This window comes from Globicephala melas, chromosome 13 (assembly GCF_963455315.2).
Source record: "Globicephala melas chromosome 13, mGloMel1.2, whole genome shotgun sequence".
In the NCBI taxonomy this organism is placed as follows: Eukaryota; Metazoa; Chordata; class Mammalia; order Artiodactyla; family Delphinidae; genus Globicephala; species Globicephala melas.
The window spans coordinates 6,832,821-6,846,853 of NC_083326.1; the positions used below are offsets into that span (position 1 = coordinate 6,832,821).

General features: G+C 38.5%; 1 protein-coding gene across 2 annotated transcripts in view; it reads right to left on the minus strand.

Annotated features, from left to right (window-relative positions):
* The window catches only part of CFAP53 (cilia and flagella associated protein 53), a 77,910-nt gene that overhangs the window by 38,915 nt on the left and 24,962 nt on the right, over positions 1 to 14,033 (minus strand). For both annotated transcript variants that reach the window (XR_009566485.1, XM_030867939.2), the window contains exons 4-5: positions 7,794 to 8,097; positions 2,904 to 3,122 (exon numbers count right to left, since the gene is read on the minus strand). Coding sequence is in view for 1 of the 2 variants with exons in the window: in XM_030867939.2 (XP_030723799.1) it covers positions 2,904 to 3,122; positions 7,794 to 8,097 (523 nt within the window). In the remaining variant the exon portion in view is untranslated. The remainder of the gene's footprint in view (positions 1 to 2,903; positions 3,123 to 7,793; positions 8,098 to 14,033) is intronic.

Here is a 14,033-nt window from a genome sequence, read left to right on the forward strand (position 1 = left end):
ACTCCTAGAAGATAACAAAGGAGAAAATCTAGGTGACCTTGGGTTTGGTGATAAGCTTTTAGATACAATAGCAAAGGCATAATCCATGAAAGAAAGAATAGATAAGCTAGACTTCATTAAAATTAAAAATTTTGCTCTATGAAAGCTCTGATCAAGAGAATGAAAGACAAGTCACAGACTGGGAGAAAATATTTGCTAAAAACTTATCTGATAACGGACTGTTATCTAAAATATACAGAGAGCATTGGAGACAAGATGGTGGAACAGAAGGACTTGAGCTCCCCTCCTCTCATGAAAACACAAAAATCACAACTAACTGCTGAACAACCATTAACAAAAAAAGACTGGGACCTACCAGAAGAGATATTCTACATCCAAAGACAAAGAAGAAGCTACAACAAGACGGTAGGAAAGGTGCTTTCGCGATAAAATATACAAAGAACTCTTAAAACTCAACAAGAAGAAAACAAACAACTCAAAAAATGAGCCAAATATCTTAACAGGCACCTCATCAAAAATATACAGATGGCAAACATATAAAAAGATGCTTGTGATATTATGATTTATAATAAGAAATATATATTTGGTCTTCATCCCCATTTCTGGCACAGAACTCCTAAAACCCTTAGAATTTCCTAAGTGATGAGAGCAACAAAGTTGTCTTTTGTTCTGTTAATGAGGTGACTTTTGGACCACACCTCTGGTTGCCAGGAGAACCAACCATGTGATTAGAGGGTTGGAACTTTCAGTCCCAGTTCCCTGACCTCTGGGGAGGGGAGAAGGTTTGGAGGGTGAAATCAATCACTGATGGCCAATGACTTAACCAATCATGTCTATGTAATGAAGCCTACATAAAAACCCCAAAGGAGAGGGTTCAGAATTGGGGAACCAGAACACTTCCACCATGCCAGGCCCCAAACTCCATGAGGACAGCAGCTCCTTTGTTCAGGACCTCATCCTATATGTCTCTTCATCTGGCTATTTATTTGTATCCTTTAATATACTCTGTAATAAATTGGTAAGCTAGTGAGCAAACTGGTTTCCTGAGTTCTGTGAGCTGCTCTAGCCAATCAATCGAACTCAAGGAGGGGGTCATGGGAACCTCTGATTTACAGCCAGTCTGTCAAGTAACAACTTGGATTTGCAATTGGCATCCTGAGTTTGAGGGGGAAATCATTGGAACTTCCAGTTTGTAGCCAGTTGGTCAGAAGCACAGGTAACCATCTGGGCTTGTGACTGGCAACTGAAGTAGAGGGAAGTCTTATAGAACTGAGCCCTTTCCCTGTGGAATCCGATGCTATCTCTGGGTAGATAGTGTCAGAATTGAACGGAATTGTAGGACACCCAGCTCGTGTCCCGAGCATTGCTTGGATACCACTCTACATATTGGAATTGGGTTCAGAATCCTTAATGCTCTATATCACATGACATTAGGGAAATTAAAATTAAACAACAATGATATGTCACTACGCACCTAATAGAATGGCTCAAGTCCAGAACACTGATAACACGAAATACTGACAAGGATGCTGAGCAATAGGAACTCTCATTCACTGCTGGTGGGAATGCAAAATGGTATAGACACTTTGGAAGACAATTTGGCTGTTCTTACAAAACTACACATACTCTTACCATATGATCCAGCAATAACGCTTCTTGATATTTACCCAAATGATATTTACCCAAAGGTTATGCTGATATTTACCCAAAGGTTATGTTCACACAAAAATCTGCCTAAGAATGTACACAATAACTTTATTCATAATCACCAAAACCTGGAAGCAACCAAGGATGTCCTTCAGAAGGTGACTGGATAAATATACTGTGGTACATCCACACAATGGAGTGGATGCAGTGCTAAAAGTAAATGAGCTATCAAGCCATGAAAAGATATGGAGGGAAATTAAATGCATATTAGTTAGTGAAAGAAGCCAATCTGAAAAGGCTACATACTATATGATTCCAATGATATGACATTCTGGAAAAGGCAAAACTATGGAGACAGTAAAAATATCAGTGGTTTCCAGGGGTTTGGGGTGGAGGAAGGGATGAACAGGTGGAGCACAGAGGATTTTTAGCCTAGTGAAATCACTCTGTATAATACTCTCATGGTGGATAAATGTCATCATATGTTTGTCCAAACCTATAGATCTACACCACCAAAGAATGGACCCTAATGTAAACTATGGACTTTGGGTGATAATGTGTCAATGTAGGTTCATCGATTGTAACAAATGTACCCTCTGGTGGAGGATGTTGAGAATGGGGAAGGCTATGCATGTGTTGGGGCAGGGGGTATATGGGAAGTTTCTGTACTTTTTGCCCAATTTTGCTGTGAACCTAAAACTGCTCTAAAAAATAGTCTATCAAAACAAAACAAATCATAGTACCTTTAGGAAAAGAACAACACCCTAAAGAGTTCAATACAAATTTTAAAGAAACAGCTAAATAAACACTGGAATGATTTTCTCTACTCTCTTTGCCTGTCAAAACTACATATCCTTCAAAGTACAACTTGAACACCACTTTCTCAGTGATGTCTTCCCCAACTTCTGGACATACTTAGTCACTCCACTTCCTGCGATCCCATCCTGCTATCACAGTACTAACACCATGTTATAGAGTAGGAGTTCTCAAATTTTAGTGAGCATCAGAATCACCTGGGAGAACTTGTTAAAACAGGTTTCTTGTCCCGGCCAAGATCTGAATTTGGAGATTCTGAGTCTGAAGCCTATGAATTTCTGTTTCTAACATCCTCCCAGATGATGCTAATGCTGTTGGTTCGTGGACCACACTTACAGTAGCAGTTATGCTTTATTCTACACATGGCTGGCTCCCGTAAGACTGAGAGCTCAACAAGGAACCTCATCCAGCACACAGTAGGCACTGAATAAATGTCTTACTCTTTTTTGCTTCTTTTTATCAGCCTCTTCCTGTAAGTTTTGAAGGGCGCTTTGCATGAGCTTCATGTTCAAGTCCTGATCTTCTCTGTATTCCTGCTGAATATGCTCCATCTTCTCTTGGAGGGCTTTTTGCAAAGCAGCCCTTATTTCCTGTTTTGTCTTCTGTTTCTTTAGCCTATCCTGTTCATTCTCAAGTTTCACCTGTGCTTTGTCATTTTCCTATGGCAGAACAACAGTGAAGATACTGTATCAGTACAGTTGGACAAAACAAAGAAGTTAATGCATTTCATTTAAGAGGTGAGAATAAACGGTTTCTTGGAAACACACACTCCTGGGTGAAAAGGTACTATAAGAAATAAAACTTGCCTTTTCTTTGCTGAATCAGCAATACGGCTTTGTGAAATTGCTGTCTGTGTGTGATTATAAAGTAATAAATAGTTGTGGAGTTCAAAATGCAGAAAAGTATAAGGATTAATCACTTTTATTCTTAATACCCATTCACCCGCTACCATTCTCAATGTTTTGGTGTATTGACCTTCCAGACTTTAGTCTTCTATGCACATCTGCACATCTAGATTTGGATACATTATTAACCAGCAATAAGAGTCCAGAAATGGAGATGTCCACATCAGCTAAATACAAAAGTAAATTAAGCATTTTGTTCTTTAAAAGCTCTCCCCCATTCCTCTCATTTTCTTATGTATCTGACCCTCCTGGCTAGCTTAACTGCCTGACTAATCAGTTTTAACTGGGGTACCACTGCTGTTGGGTGCTGTGAGTTTGGTATAAACTGAGGCATTTATCCTCCTGTCAAAGGCATTTGCACTCTCCTGGAGGGATAAGTCCTTGCCCAGCGGGGACAGGAGATGACACATTTATAGTGAGGAGGGATACAATCCCCAATTGACTTGATCTAACTGAGACTCACAACAGCCATGATTGTCACGATTTCTGGCTTGTGAGAGGGAAGTTATATGCTAGACTTTTCCATTAATGTCATGAGAGTAATTCCACACTGAATTGTGAGGGTCAAATGAGACAATAAAAGTAAAAATGCTCTGCAATATTTAAGGGAAAACAATGGATATCAAACATGAAAGCCAGTGGGATAGCAGGCCACACTTTTTATTTATTTATTTATTTTTCATTCATTTATTTATTTGGCTGCACTGGGTCTTAGTTGCCGCGTGCAGGACATTCGTTGCGGCATGCAGGATCTTCAGTTGCGGCATGTAAACTTTTACTTGTGGCATGTGGGATCTAGTTCCCCGACCTGGGATCAAACCTGGGGCCCCTGCAGTGGGAGTGTGGCGTCTTAGCCACTGGACCACCAGGGAAGTTCCAGGCCACACTTTTTAAAAAGTAAGGTTGACTATACCAGGAGGCAGCAATCAGCCAAATCAGACTATGAAGCAGGTAAAGATGGTATGGGGGGAGAACTGCTCAAAATTAAGAGACCTGAAAGCAGTTTACTATGTCTTGGTTTCCCCAGGATAGTTCTGATTTTACACTGTTGCGCTTATGTACTGAATTAAATGCACCCCTTTCAATCTCAAATGTGACCAGATTTGAATAATAAACAGTGATTCATTCTAAAAGAGACTTATAAGAGGACAACGTTTGGATCCTGATTTAAATGTCGAATAACTTAGACAGTGATGGAAATTTGATGCTGATTTTAGATGATAGCAATGAATTATTAATTTTTTTAGGTTTGATATTGGCATTGTATAAGAAAATATCCTTAATCATGTTGTTGAGATGCATACTAGAGATGTATTTAAGGGAGAAATGACATGTCTGGGATACACACACACACACACACACACACACACACATATATTTTTGGCTGCGTCGGGTCTTAGTTGTGGCCCACAGGATCTTTGCTGAGGCACGCGGGATCTTTCATTGCAGCGTGTGGGCTCTTTGTTGTGGTATGCGGGCTTCTCTCTAGTTGTGGCGTGTGGGTTTTCTCTTCTCTAGTTGTGGTGCTTGGGTTCCAGAGCACGTGGGCTCTGTAGTTTGGGGCACGCGGGCTCTAGATGAGGCACACAAGCTCAGTAGTTGTGGCACATGGGCTTAGTTGCCCTGCAGCATGTAGGATCTTAGTTCCCTGACCAGGGATTGAACCTGCGTCCCCTGCATTGTAAGGTGGATTCTTTACCACTGGACCACCAGGGAAGTCCCTGGGACATATTTTAAAACAAAAACAGAAGCGGGTAGAATATAGGAAATCAACATGTCAAAATGCAACAGCTGCTGAAACTGGGAGATCAGTACATGAGTATGATCATTGTACTCTCCACTTCTGTGCATTTGAAAATGTGCATATTATTATTTAATATGACATTACTGTTATAATTATAACAAATGTTATAATTATAACATTAAAAAGGGTGGAAAAACATTCTTGAAATTACAAAATAATAGAGATAAAGAACCCATCAGTGGCTGCCAGGGGTTAGGGTTGAGGGTGGTGATGAAATAAAATTTATATTTTAAGGTAGGATGAAAATGTAAACATAAAATTCTTTCTCTCTCTGTTTGGGCCTCCTCCCTCCCCCTTTACAGTGCAATGTGCATCTTCATTATACATTAACCAGACCTCCTCAAAGATGGGAATGCCTACTTCACGGCAAAGATCAATTCTTTTTTCTTTCTTCTGACGCCAGCAATAGAACTTTATAGAAGATTAATATTCTTTCCCAACTCTGTAAGGGGTCATGGTGACTTACTGCTTGCTTTGTATGTGCTTACCCGGACTGTATCTTTGGTGAACTTAGGTAAAATGTCAGTGTGTCATTGTGATGTATGATCCTCTGTCTTGAAAATGTATATGACTGTGCCTTCAACTACTAACAGGTGGAACAATTCTTAGAGCTTCTGAGAGTCTGTCTCTTGTATTATATAATCCTTAGTTTGGCTTGAATAAAATTCTCTTTTCCTTCTTAACTTGATTGTTAATTGAATTTTCTTTGACAGAGGTTATAACAGTAAAGGAGTAGCTGGAAGGAGTTTCTTTGAATGATGGAACAATTCTATATCCTGATTCAGTAGTGATTACATAAATGTAGTGGTTACATATGGTAAAATTTCATAGAACTATACCCCTTCCTCCAAAGAGTGCATGTAAAAGCTGGTGAAATCCAAAGGAGGGTTTTTTAGTTTAGTTAAATAAGGGAGTAACTTTAGTTGAAAGTATTATATAAGTCTTTATAAGTCTCTCTATATAATATTTTGTCATGTAAAGGTACACAGAAACTCTAGTATTTTTGGCAACTCCTTGTTAAAGTTATTTCCAAAAAAAATTTTTTTAAAGTAAGGTAGAAATAGAGATATCTAGGTGTGCTATAAAAAATAAATATTTTGTCTTTGCCCCTGGTTCCTGGCACATAGCTCCTAACACCCTTGAAATCTCCAAAGTGATAAGATTATCTTTTGTAGCCTAATGAGATGACCAGTGGCTGGACCCCCTAGATAGCTTCAGGATGGGAGATGATAACTAGAAAGACCAAACTATGTGATCAGAGGGTTGGAACTTTAGCTCCACCCCTTGACCTCCAGGGAGGGAAGAGGGGCCAGAGATTGAGTTCAATCACCAATGGTGATTGAATTAATCAATCATGCCCATGTGATGAACCCTCCATAAACTCCCAAATGATGAGGTCCAAAGAGCTTCTGGATTGAACGCATCAAGGTGGTGGGGGCATGGAAGCTCTGTGTACCACCCCACATACCTTCCCCTATGCATCTCTTCCATTTGACCATCTCTGAGTTGTATACCTTACAATAAGCTGGTAATGGTAAGTAAAGCACTTTCCTAAGTTCTATGAGCTGTTTTAGTGAATTACTGAAATTGAGGGGGAGTCATGAGAACCTTGGACTTTGTAGCCAAGCTGGACAGAAGTGTGGGTAACCTAGGGACCCACTACTTGTGATGGGTATCTGAAGTGAGGGCAGTCTTGTGGGACTAAGCCCTTCAACTTACGGAGTCTGACACTAACTCCATATAGTATCAGAACTGAATCAAATTGTAGGACACCTAATCAGTGTCTGCAGAGCATCAGAGTATTGTCTGATGTGAGAAAAAAAACCACACATTTGGTGTCAGAAGTGTTGTGAGTAAAACTGGCTCACTAAGTATCTTACATCAGAGGAGGGGGTATATATAAGGCCATTTGGGGGCCACTATTTTGATTTTCTTAGAGATCTACTAAACTCTTCAAAATAAAACAATCTTAAACCCAGAGAAGATTTCTGGGCTCTGCATATACCTTACCTTTGATGTTTCTTATGGTTTCAAATTTCAATACTTGGGATTCTCCAAGAAAATACTACCATCTTCCTAAATTCAGTGGTATTAAAGTATCAGATGTTGAAAGCTTTATATACGTATAAAATTGCTACCTTTTTGAGTGCTTGCACACATTTCCATTGACAACCCTAATTTGTATATACTAGGGGCAGTGATCTTGTAGGAACAAAATTATTGATGCTGGTGGTCTGGGGGGTCACTGTAGCTGTTGTATAAGCACTTTATATAGGATTTGGAAACTATCAATTATCCATATCAAAGAATGGGGGGATGTTGCCAAATTGCCACTAGGCTTCATTGGCACTGCCGATGATTATCCCATTTCATCCTCACAACAAAGACAAGTGTCCTTTGCCTCATTTTGTAGATGAGGAAACTGAATCACAGTAGTGAAGTAACTTGCCCTATACAATGAGATGGTACTGTCAGCTGGGCCTTGAAATCCAAGGCTCTGACCATGGTCTGTTGCTCTGTGAATGAGCCTTGGCCATCAGGCAAACTACAGTAGCAGGCCGGCAAACTGTATTCTAGCCACTGAGTTCATCGTCCTATCACAAGCATTTCAAAAGACCCACCACAAGGCGCGCCTCCTCCTCCTTCAGCCGCCGCGCTGCCTGCCTTTGCGCCTGGATGCTGGTGATCTGGGCATTCAGCCCCAGCCGTGTGTTCTCCACCAGCTCTCTTTGTCTCCTCGCCTCTTTGGCTTCTCGCTTCTCTTTGGCCAGTCGGTCTTCCTCCCAGAGCTTTGAGAACATCTGCTCTTCCACCAGCTTCTGCCTTTTCAGCTCCTCATTAAATGCTATCTGTGCTTTCCGATCCTTGCTCACTGCCTTCTGATGGATACAGGACAACTCAACACGGAGCTCCTCACAGCGTTCCCTGAAAGGACAATTTTAAAAAGAAACCCAGCCTTTCATAAGACATTGGTCTCTGTAGGCACAAATCTGCACAGTCAGACACTGAAGTAAGAAAGTTAAAGACCTGGATGTAGGCCATCTGAACACCGGAAACACATGAGGGAGCAGCAAGGAGGCAGGCACCATGATGCCACAGACAAAGCACAGGCACTGGAGTCAAGCAGAACAGGCTTTGAAATCTGGTTTTGATATTTCCTATGTGACCTTAGATCAAAAACTCGATCTATCTGAGCCTGTTTCTATATCTGTGAAAGAACTGACTTTCAAGGTTCTGGTAAGAATCAGAGCTAGATGGACATAAATACCTAGTAGGTAACAGGAACTCAGTAAATGGCAACTACTATTATTACTATAGAGGAAATAGAAGAGGGATGAGTCCCTGCAACATTACAAGTAGATTAAGGCTTTGGTAGAAAGAGACCCTGCACGTACATCCAAGAAAAGACCCAAGGATAGAGTTAGCATATCATGGTGATGTTTCCCCATTGCATCTAGATTCCTGGCAGGGCATACATCCACTGAAGGGGTTTCTGCTAGAGTTGAGAAAACAGCCCTCTTGTTGCCTTTTTACAACCAGGCTTGTGTCACCATTCAAGAAGAAATGCTATCTCAGTAAGTGTTTGGACCTCATCCTTTCTTTCAGCCTCAGTAATTTAAATTTCTTCAAATGTTCTTGACTGAGCCCATTTTTAATTTAAGAGCTGTGAAATTATTTAGGAATATTTTCAAAACCCTACTCTCCTCTTCCTCCCTACCCCCTCCCAGACCAGACTTGTTAAATCAGAATGTTTAACACATCTGTACTTTTTAAAAGCTCCTCAGATGGTTCTGACATATAGCCAAGTTTGAGAACCTGTGATGGAAGGCAATGTTTTTTATAAACATCAAGTCTTCCTGGTTTCTAAATCAAATTCTACACCAAGAAGCTAAAGTTTGGAGAATAGGCTCAATAAAGAACTTTTAAAGAAATTCGAGTTGTTAAGACTGAAAGAAAAGATGAGGTCTAAGCTCTTATTGCAAGAGTGGTCAATTTCACACAAAATGAAACCCCCAAAATACATTTTAACATTTAAAAAAACGAATTCAGCTGTCTGAAATTCATCACTGAAATTCTCAGAATTGGCCATGATAACTTATTAAAGTCCTTCCCAATCCTATGATTCATACTCTAACAAAGGTATTCAATTAATGGAAATCTAAAGCCTAAGGATAGTAAGTATGGCTTATATTTTTAAATTTTTATTTAAAATCAACTCTTTCTTCCTAAGTATAAAACTAATACATGTTCATTGCAGAAAAACTAGAAAATATAGAAAAGTATGAAGACACTAAAAATAACACATAATCCTACTATCAGGAGATAATCACTATTAGCATGTTAATATATTTCTTTCCAGTCTTATGTATGTGCATTTTTACTAGAACTGGAGTTATTCTGCATATCTATATCTCCTTGTATGTTAATTTTTCCACCTACCATTATATTGGGAATGCTTCCTCATGAAATATTCTTTAAAACAATTCCTAACCTTAGAACTTTATTACAGTTTACTAAGCTGCATAACAGACGTTACAGCCTATAAATATATCACAGTTTACTTAAACATTCCCCTATTTGATGAACATATAGGTTATGTCTAACTTTTATTACAATGTTGCAATGAACATTGTTTCTGTAGCTCTGTTTATTGCTAATGACTTTCTTAAGGTAATTCCTTCCTTAATATGAAATCTAAGAGTACAAAGACATTCTTAAGGCAGTTGATGATGCATGCTGCCAAGAATGCCAGAATTAACACATTATTGACCAGAGATGTATTAATACGTCTTTTGTTACCCGAACATTATCGACCAGAGACGTATCAATATGGTTTTAGAGAGTGATACAATTAACATCACCATGCGAAGTTGTTAGAGCTTAAAATTGATCACAACTTATGATTGTCATTATCATTCACATTTTGCTCAGTTAGGTTTTTGTTCCAACCCTGTGTGTATTATAAATGCAAGTTTATTATCATAAAATTTTCAAAAATAATGCATTGAGAAATTTTGAGTGAAGAAGAATTTTTCAGTGAATTTTATGCAGATACTTACTCTGATTGTCTGAGTGACATATATGCTAGTGTCTCAGAAGATGGTAGTTCTTCAGAATACAGTTCTGATTCAGACGATGTGAATATTAGACCAACAAAAAGACAAAAAACCTTAGTGATTGATTCTGATACAGAAAGTGAAAATGAAACTCACGGTGCTGGAGAATGCTCCTTTGCTTCTACAGAAGAGTGGACTGAGGACAACATTTCATAACAAAAATTAGAAGACTTTAGAGGTGTGTCAGGTATAACGATTGAATGTAATAACCCGCAAAGTATTAGCAAAATAACAGAATTAATTTTTGGTAATGACTTTTTCAAGTTGGTCGCTTCTCAAACAAACTTGTATCACCAACAGAATGAAAAATCATATAAAAAGTATGATAAGGCTTTAAAATGGACTGATGTAACCAATAGTGACATGAAGAAGTTTCTTGGATTAAAAATTTTGATGGGACAAATAAGAAAGTCACACTGGAAAGAATAGTCGGTTGATCCCTTACTTGAAACCTATTTTTCCAAAGATTATGACCAGAAGAAGGTTCGAACAAATGACATTTCTTCACTTTAACGATAACTTGGAAATTCCACTTCCTGCAGACAGAATTTCAAAAGTTAAAGCTCTTTTGGATTATTTTCTACCAAAATTTCAATTGATCTATATACTCAAACAAGAGCTATCACTTGATGAGGCAATGATAAAGTGGAGAGGACGACTCAGATTCAAAACCTATAATCCCGGAAAACTTACAAAATATGGAATTTCGGTCAGGATGGTTAGCAAAAGTGAAACCGGATATATATGCAACCTTGAGATTTACATGGGTGAAGAAAAGAAACTTCAAGAAACGGTTTCAGTCCTACAACCTTATCTTAGTTCATGGCACCATATTTACCAAGACAATTATTACAACAGTGTGTCCACATCTGAAATACTGTTGAAAAATAAAACCAGCGTTTGTGGGACCATAAGAGATAATTGTGGTCTACCAAACCAATTAAAGGATAAATCTAAAAATCTACAGAGGGGAGAAATGACATTCTTATGAAAGGGAGAAGTGATTCTTCTTATATGGAAAGACAAGAGGTTAGTCCGCATGGTGACAGTTATTCATGACGCCTCCATAGCATCTACAGGAAAGGAAGACAGGAGGAGTGGCCATCAGATAACTAAGCCCACTTGTCTAATAGAATATAATAAATATAGAAGGAGTTGATCGATCTGATCAATGCCTGGAAAACTTCAATATCCTCTGGAAAACTCAAAAATGGTATAAGAAAGTGGGTTTCTATTTGAGTAATTGCGGTTTATTCAATGTGTTTAAAATTAATTGTAGCTTTAATGCACAGAATAAAATGACTTACAAGCAACTTTTGTTAGCAATAGTTAGAGAATGGGTAACTGACCATTCTGGTGAATGTAGCACCTGGTCCTTCTTGTGGCGTTTCTAAAAAAGTCCCCCGCAAAGATCCACCTTGTCAACTATCAAGTAAAATAAAATAACGTATTCTAGAGGAAATAATATCCACAGGACTAAAAAAAAAAAAATGTCACCAGAAAGTGTAGAGTCTGCTCTTCCAGGGGAAAGTGCAGTGAAACATGGTATATTTGTAATAGATGTTCTGTTCCCCCACACAGAGGTGCCTGCTAGGGTCTATCACACTCTAACGAAATATTAGAATGCTTTCGTAAGACATGTACAAAGTTTCAAATAAATACATTAAGTGCAAAAAAAGTTGTTGATATTTACTCAAACGTGGGTGTTTCAATATTCACTTACAAAACAAATCTTTGGCCACAGGCATTAGTTTATGCAAAAATCCCCCAGTCAATAATGTGTTAACACTGCATGAATGAGCTCGTATCATAAACACTTCTTTAGATCAGTAGGTTTTCAAGCTTTTTTGATTATGTATGTCTTTCAGTAAAAAAACTTCTAAGCACCCACAACATTGTTTATAAATTATATGAGGTTATTAATATGTAACTATATCATATAAATTATTTATATGCAAAAATTAAAATAGATGAGCTAAAAAACATCAAATAGAATATCTATCTATTTTAATGATAATAATCATTAATAAGAGGAAAACATTTTGTCAGTGCTTCACATGGCACTTTCACACATAAAATCTTATTTCATCCTCATAAGTGCCTTGTAACTTAGATGGGGCAGCAAGTATTATCCCCATTTTAAAGTTAAAGAAATCGAAACCTGGCACTTCCCTGGTGGTCCAGGGGTTAAGACTCCACACTCCCAATGCAGGGGATCCGGGTTCAATCCCTGGTCAGGGAACTAGATCCCGCATGCCGCAACTAAAAGATCCCACGTGCTGCAACTAAAGATCCCGCATGTGGCAATGAAAATACCACATGCCACAACTAAGACCTGGTGCAGCCAAATAAATAAATAAATATTTTTTTAAAAAGACGGATTTCCCTGGTGGTGCAGTGGTTAAGAATCCGCCTGCCAATGCAGGGGACACAGGTTCGAGCCCTGGTCTGGGAACATCCTACATGCTGCAGATCAACTAAGCCTATGTGCCACAACTATTGAGCCTGCACTCTAGAGCCTTGAGCCACAACTACTGAGCCCGTGTGCCATAACTACTGAAGCCCGTGGACCTAGAGCCCATGCTCTGCCACAAGAGAAGCCATCGCAATGAGAAGCACATGCACTGCAATGAAGAGTAGCCCTCACTCACCGCAACTAGAGAAAGCCTGCGCACAGCAACGAAGACCCAACGCAGCCAAAAATAAATAAATAAAAAATAGTAATAAAAGAAAAGAAAGAAAGAAATAGAAACTCAGGGAGCCTAAGTATCTTTCCAAGCCACAGACCCAGGAGTAGTAATATTATTAGCAACAGTTATTAAGTGCTTATTATTTGCCAGGCACTGTTCTAAGCACTTTACATATTTGAACTCTTATGATCTTCATAACAACCAGTCTTGCAACAAACACTATTGTAAGCTAATTATTCTTATTATTTTATCCCCAGTTTACAGATGAGGAAATGAAGGCACAGAGCTGTTAAATATCTTACGTAATTTCATACATTCAATATGTAGTAGAGCAGGGACTGAAGACCTGGCAGTCTGGTCCTGGAGTTCCTTGGTACTTCATTATATCATCAAGTGTTCTGACCACACATCCTAGGATATTCATTTAATAAAAACACCACAAAATACTAAAAAGCCAAAAAATTCCTTCCTTAATCTGGGGTCCAATCACTGTGTACAAATATAGGACATTTAAAAAGAAGTCTGGGGCACAGAGGGAACATACCTCAACATAATAAAGGCCATGTATGACAAACCCACAGCTAACATCATACTTAACAGTGAAAAACTGAAAGCATTTCCACTAAGCTCAGGAATAAGACAAGAGTGCCCACTCTCACCACTTTTATTCAACAGTTTGGAAGTCCTAGGCACAGCAATCAGAGAAGAAAAAGAAATAAAAGGAATTCTAATTGGAAACAAAGAAGTAAAACTGTTTGCAGATGACATGATACTATACATAGAAAAATCCTACAGACACCACCAGAAAACTACTAGAGCTCATTGGTGAATTTGGTAAAGTTGCAGGATACAAAATAAATATACAGAAATATGCTGCATTTCTATACCCTAACAGCAAATTATCATAAAGAGAAATTAAGGAAACAATCTCATTTACCATCACATCAAAAAGAATAAAATACCTAGGAATAAACCTACCTAAGGAGGTAAAAGACCTGTACTTGGAACACTAAAAGACTCTAATGAATGGAATTGAAGATGACAAAATGAAATG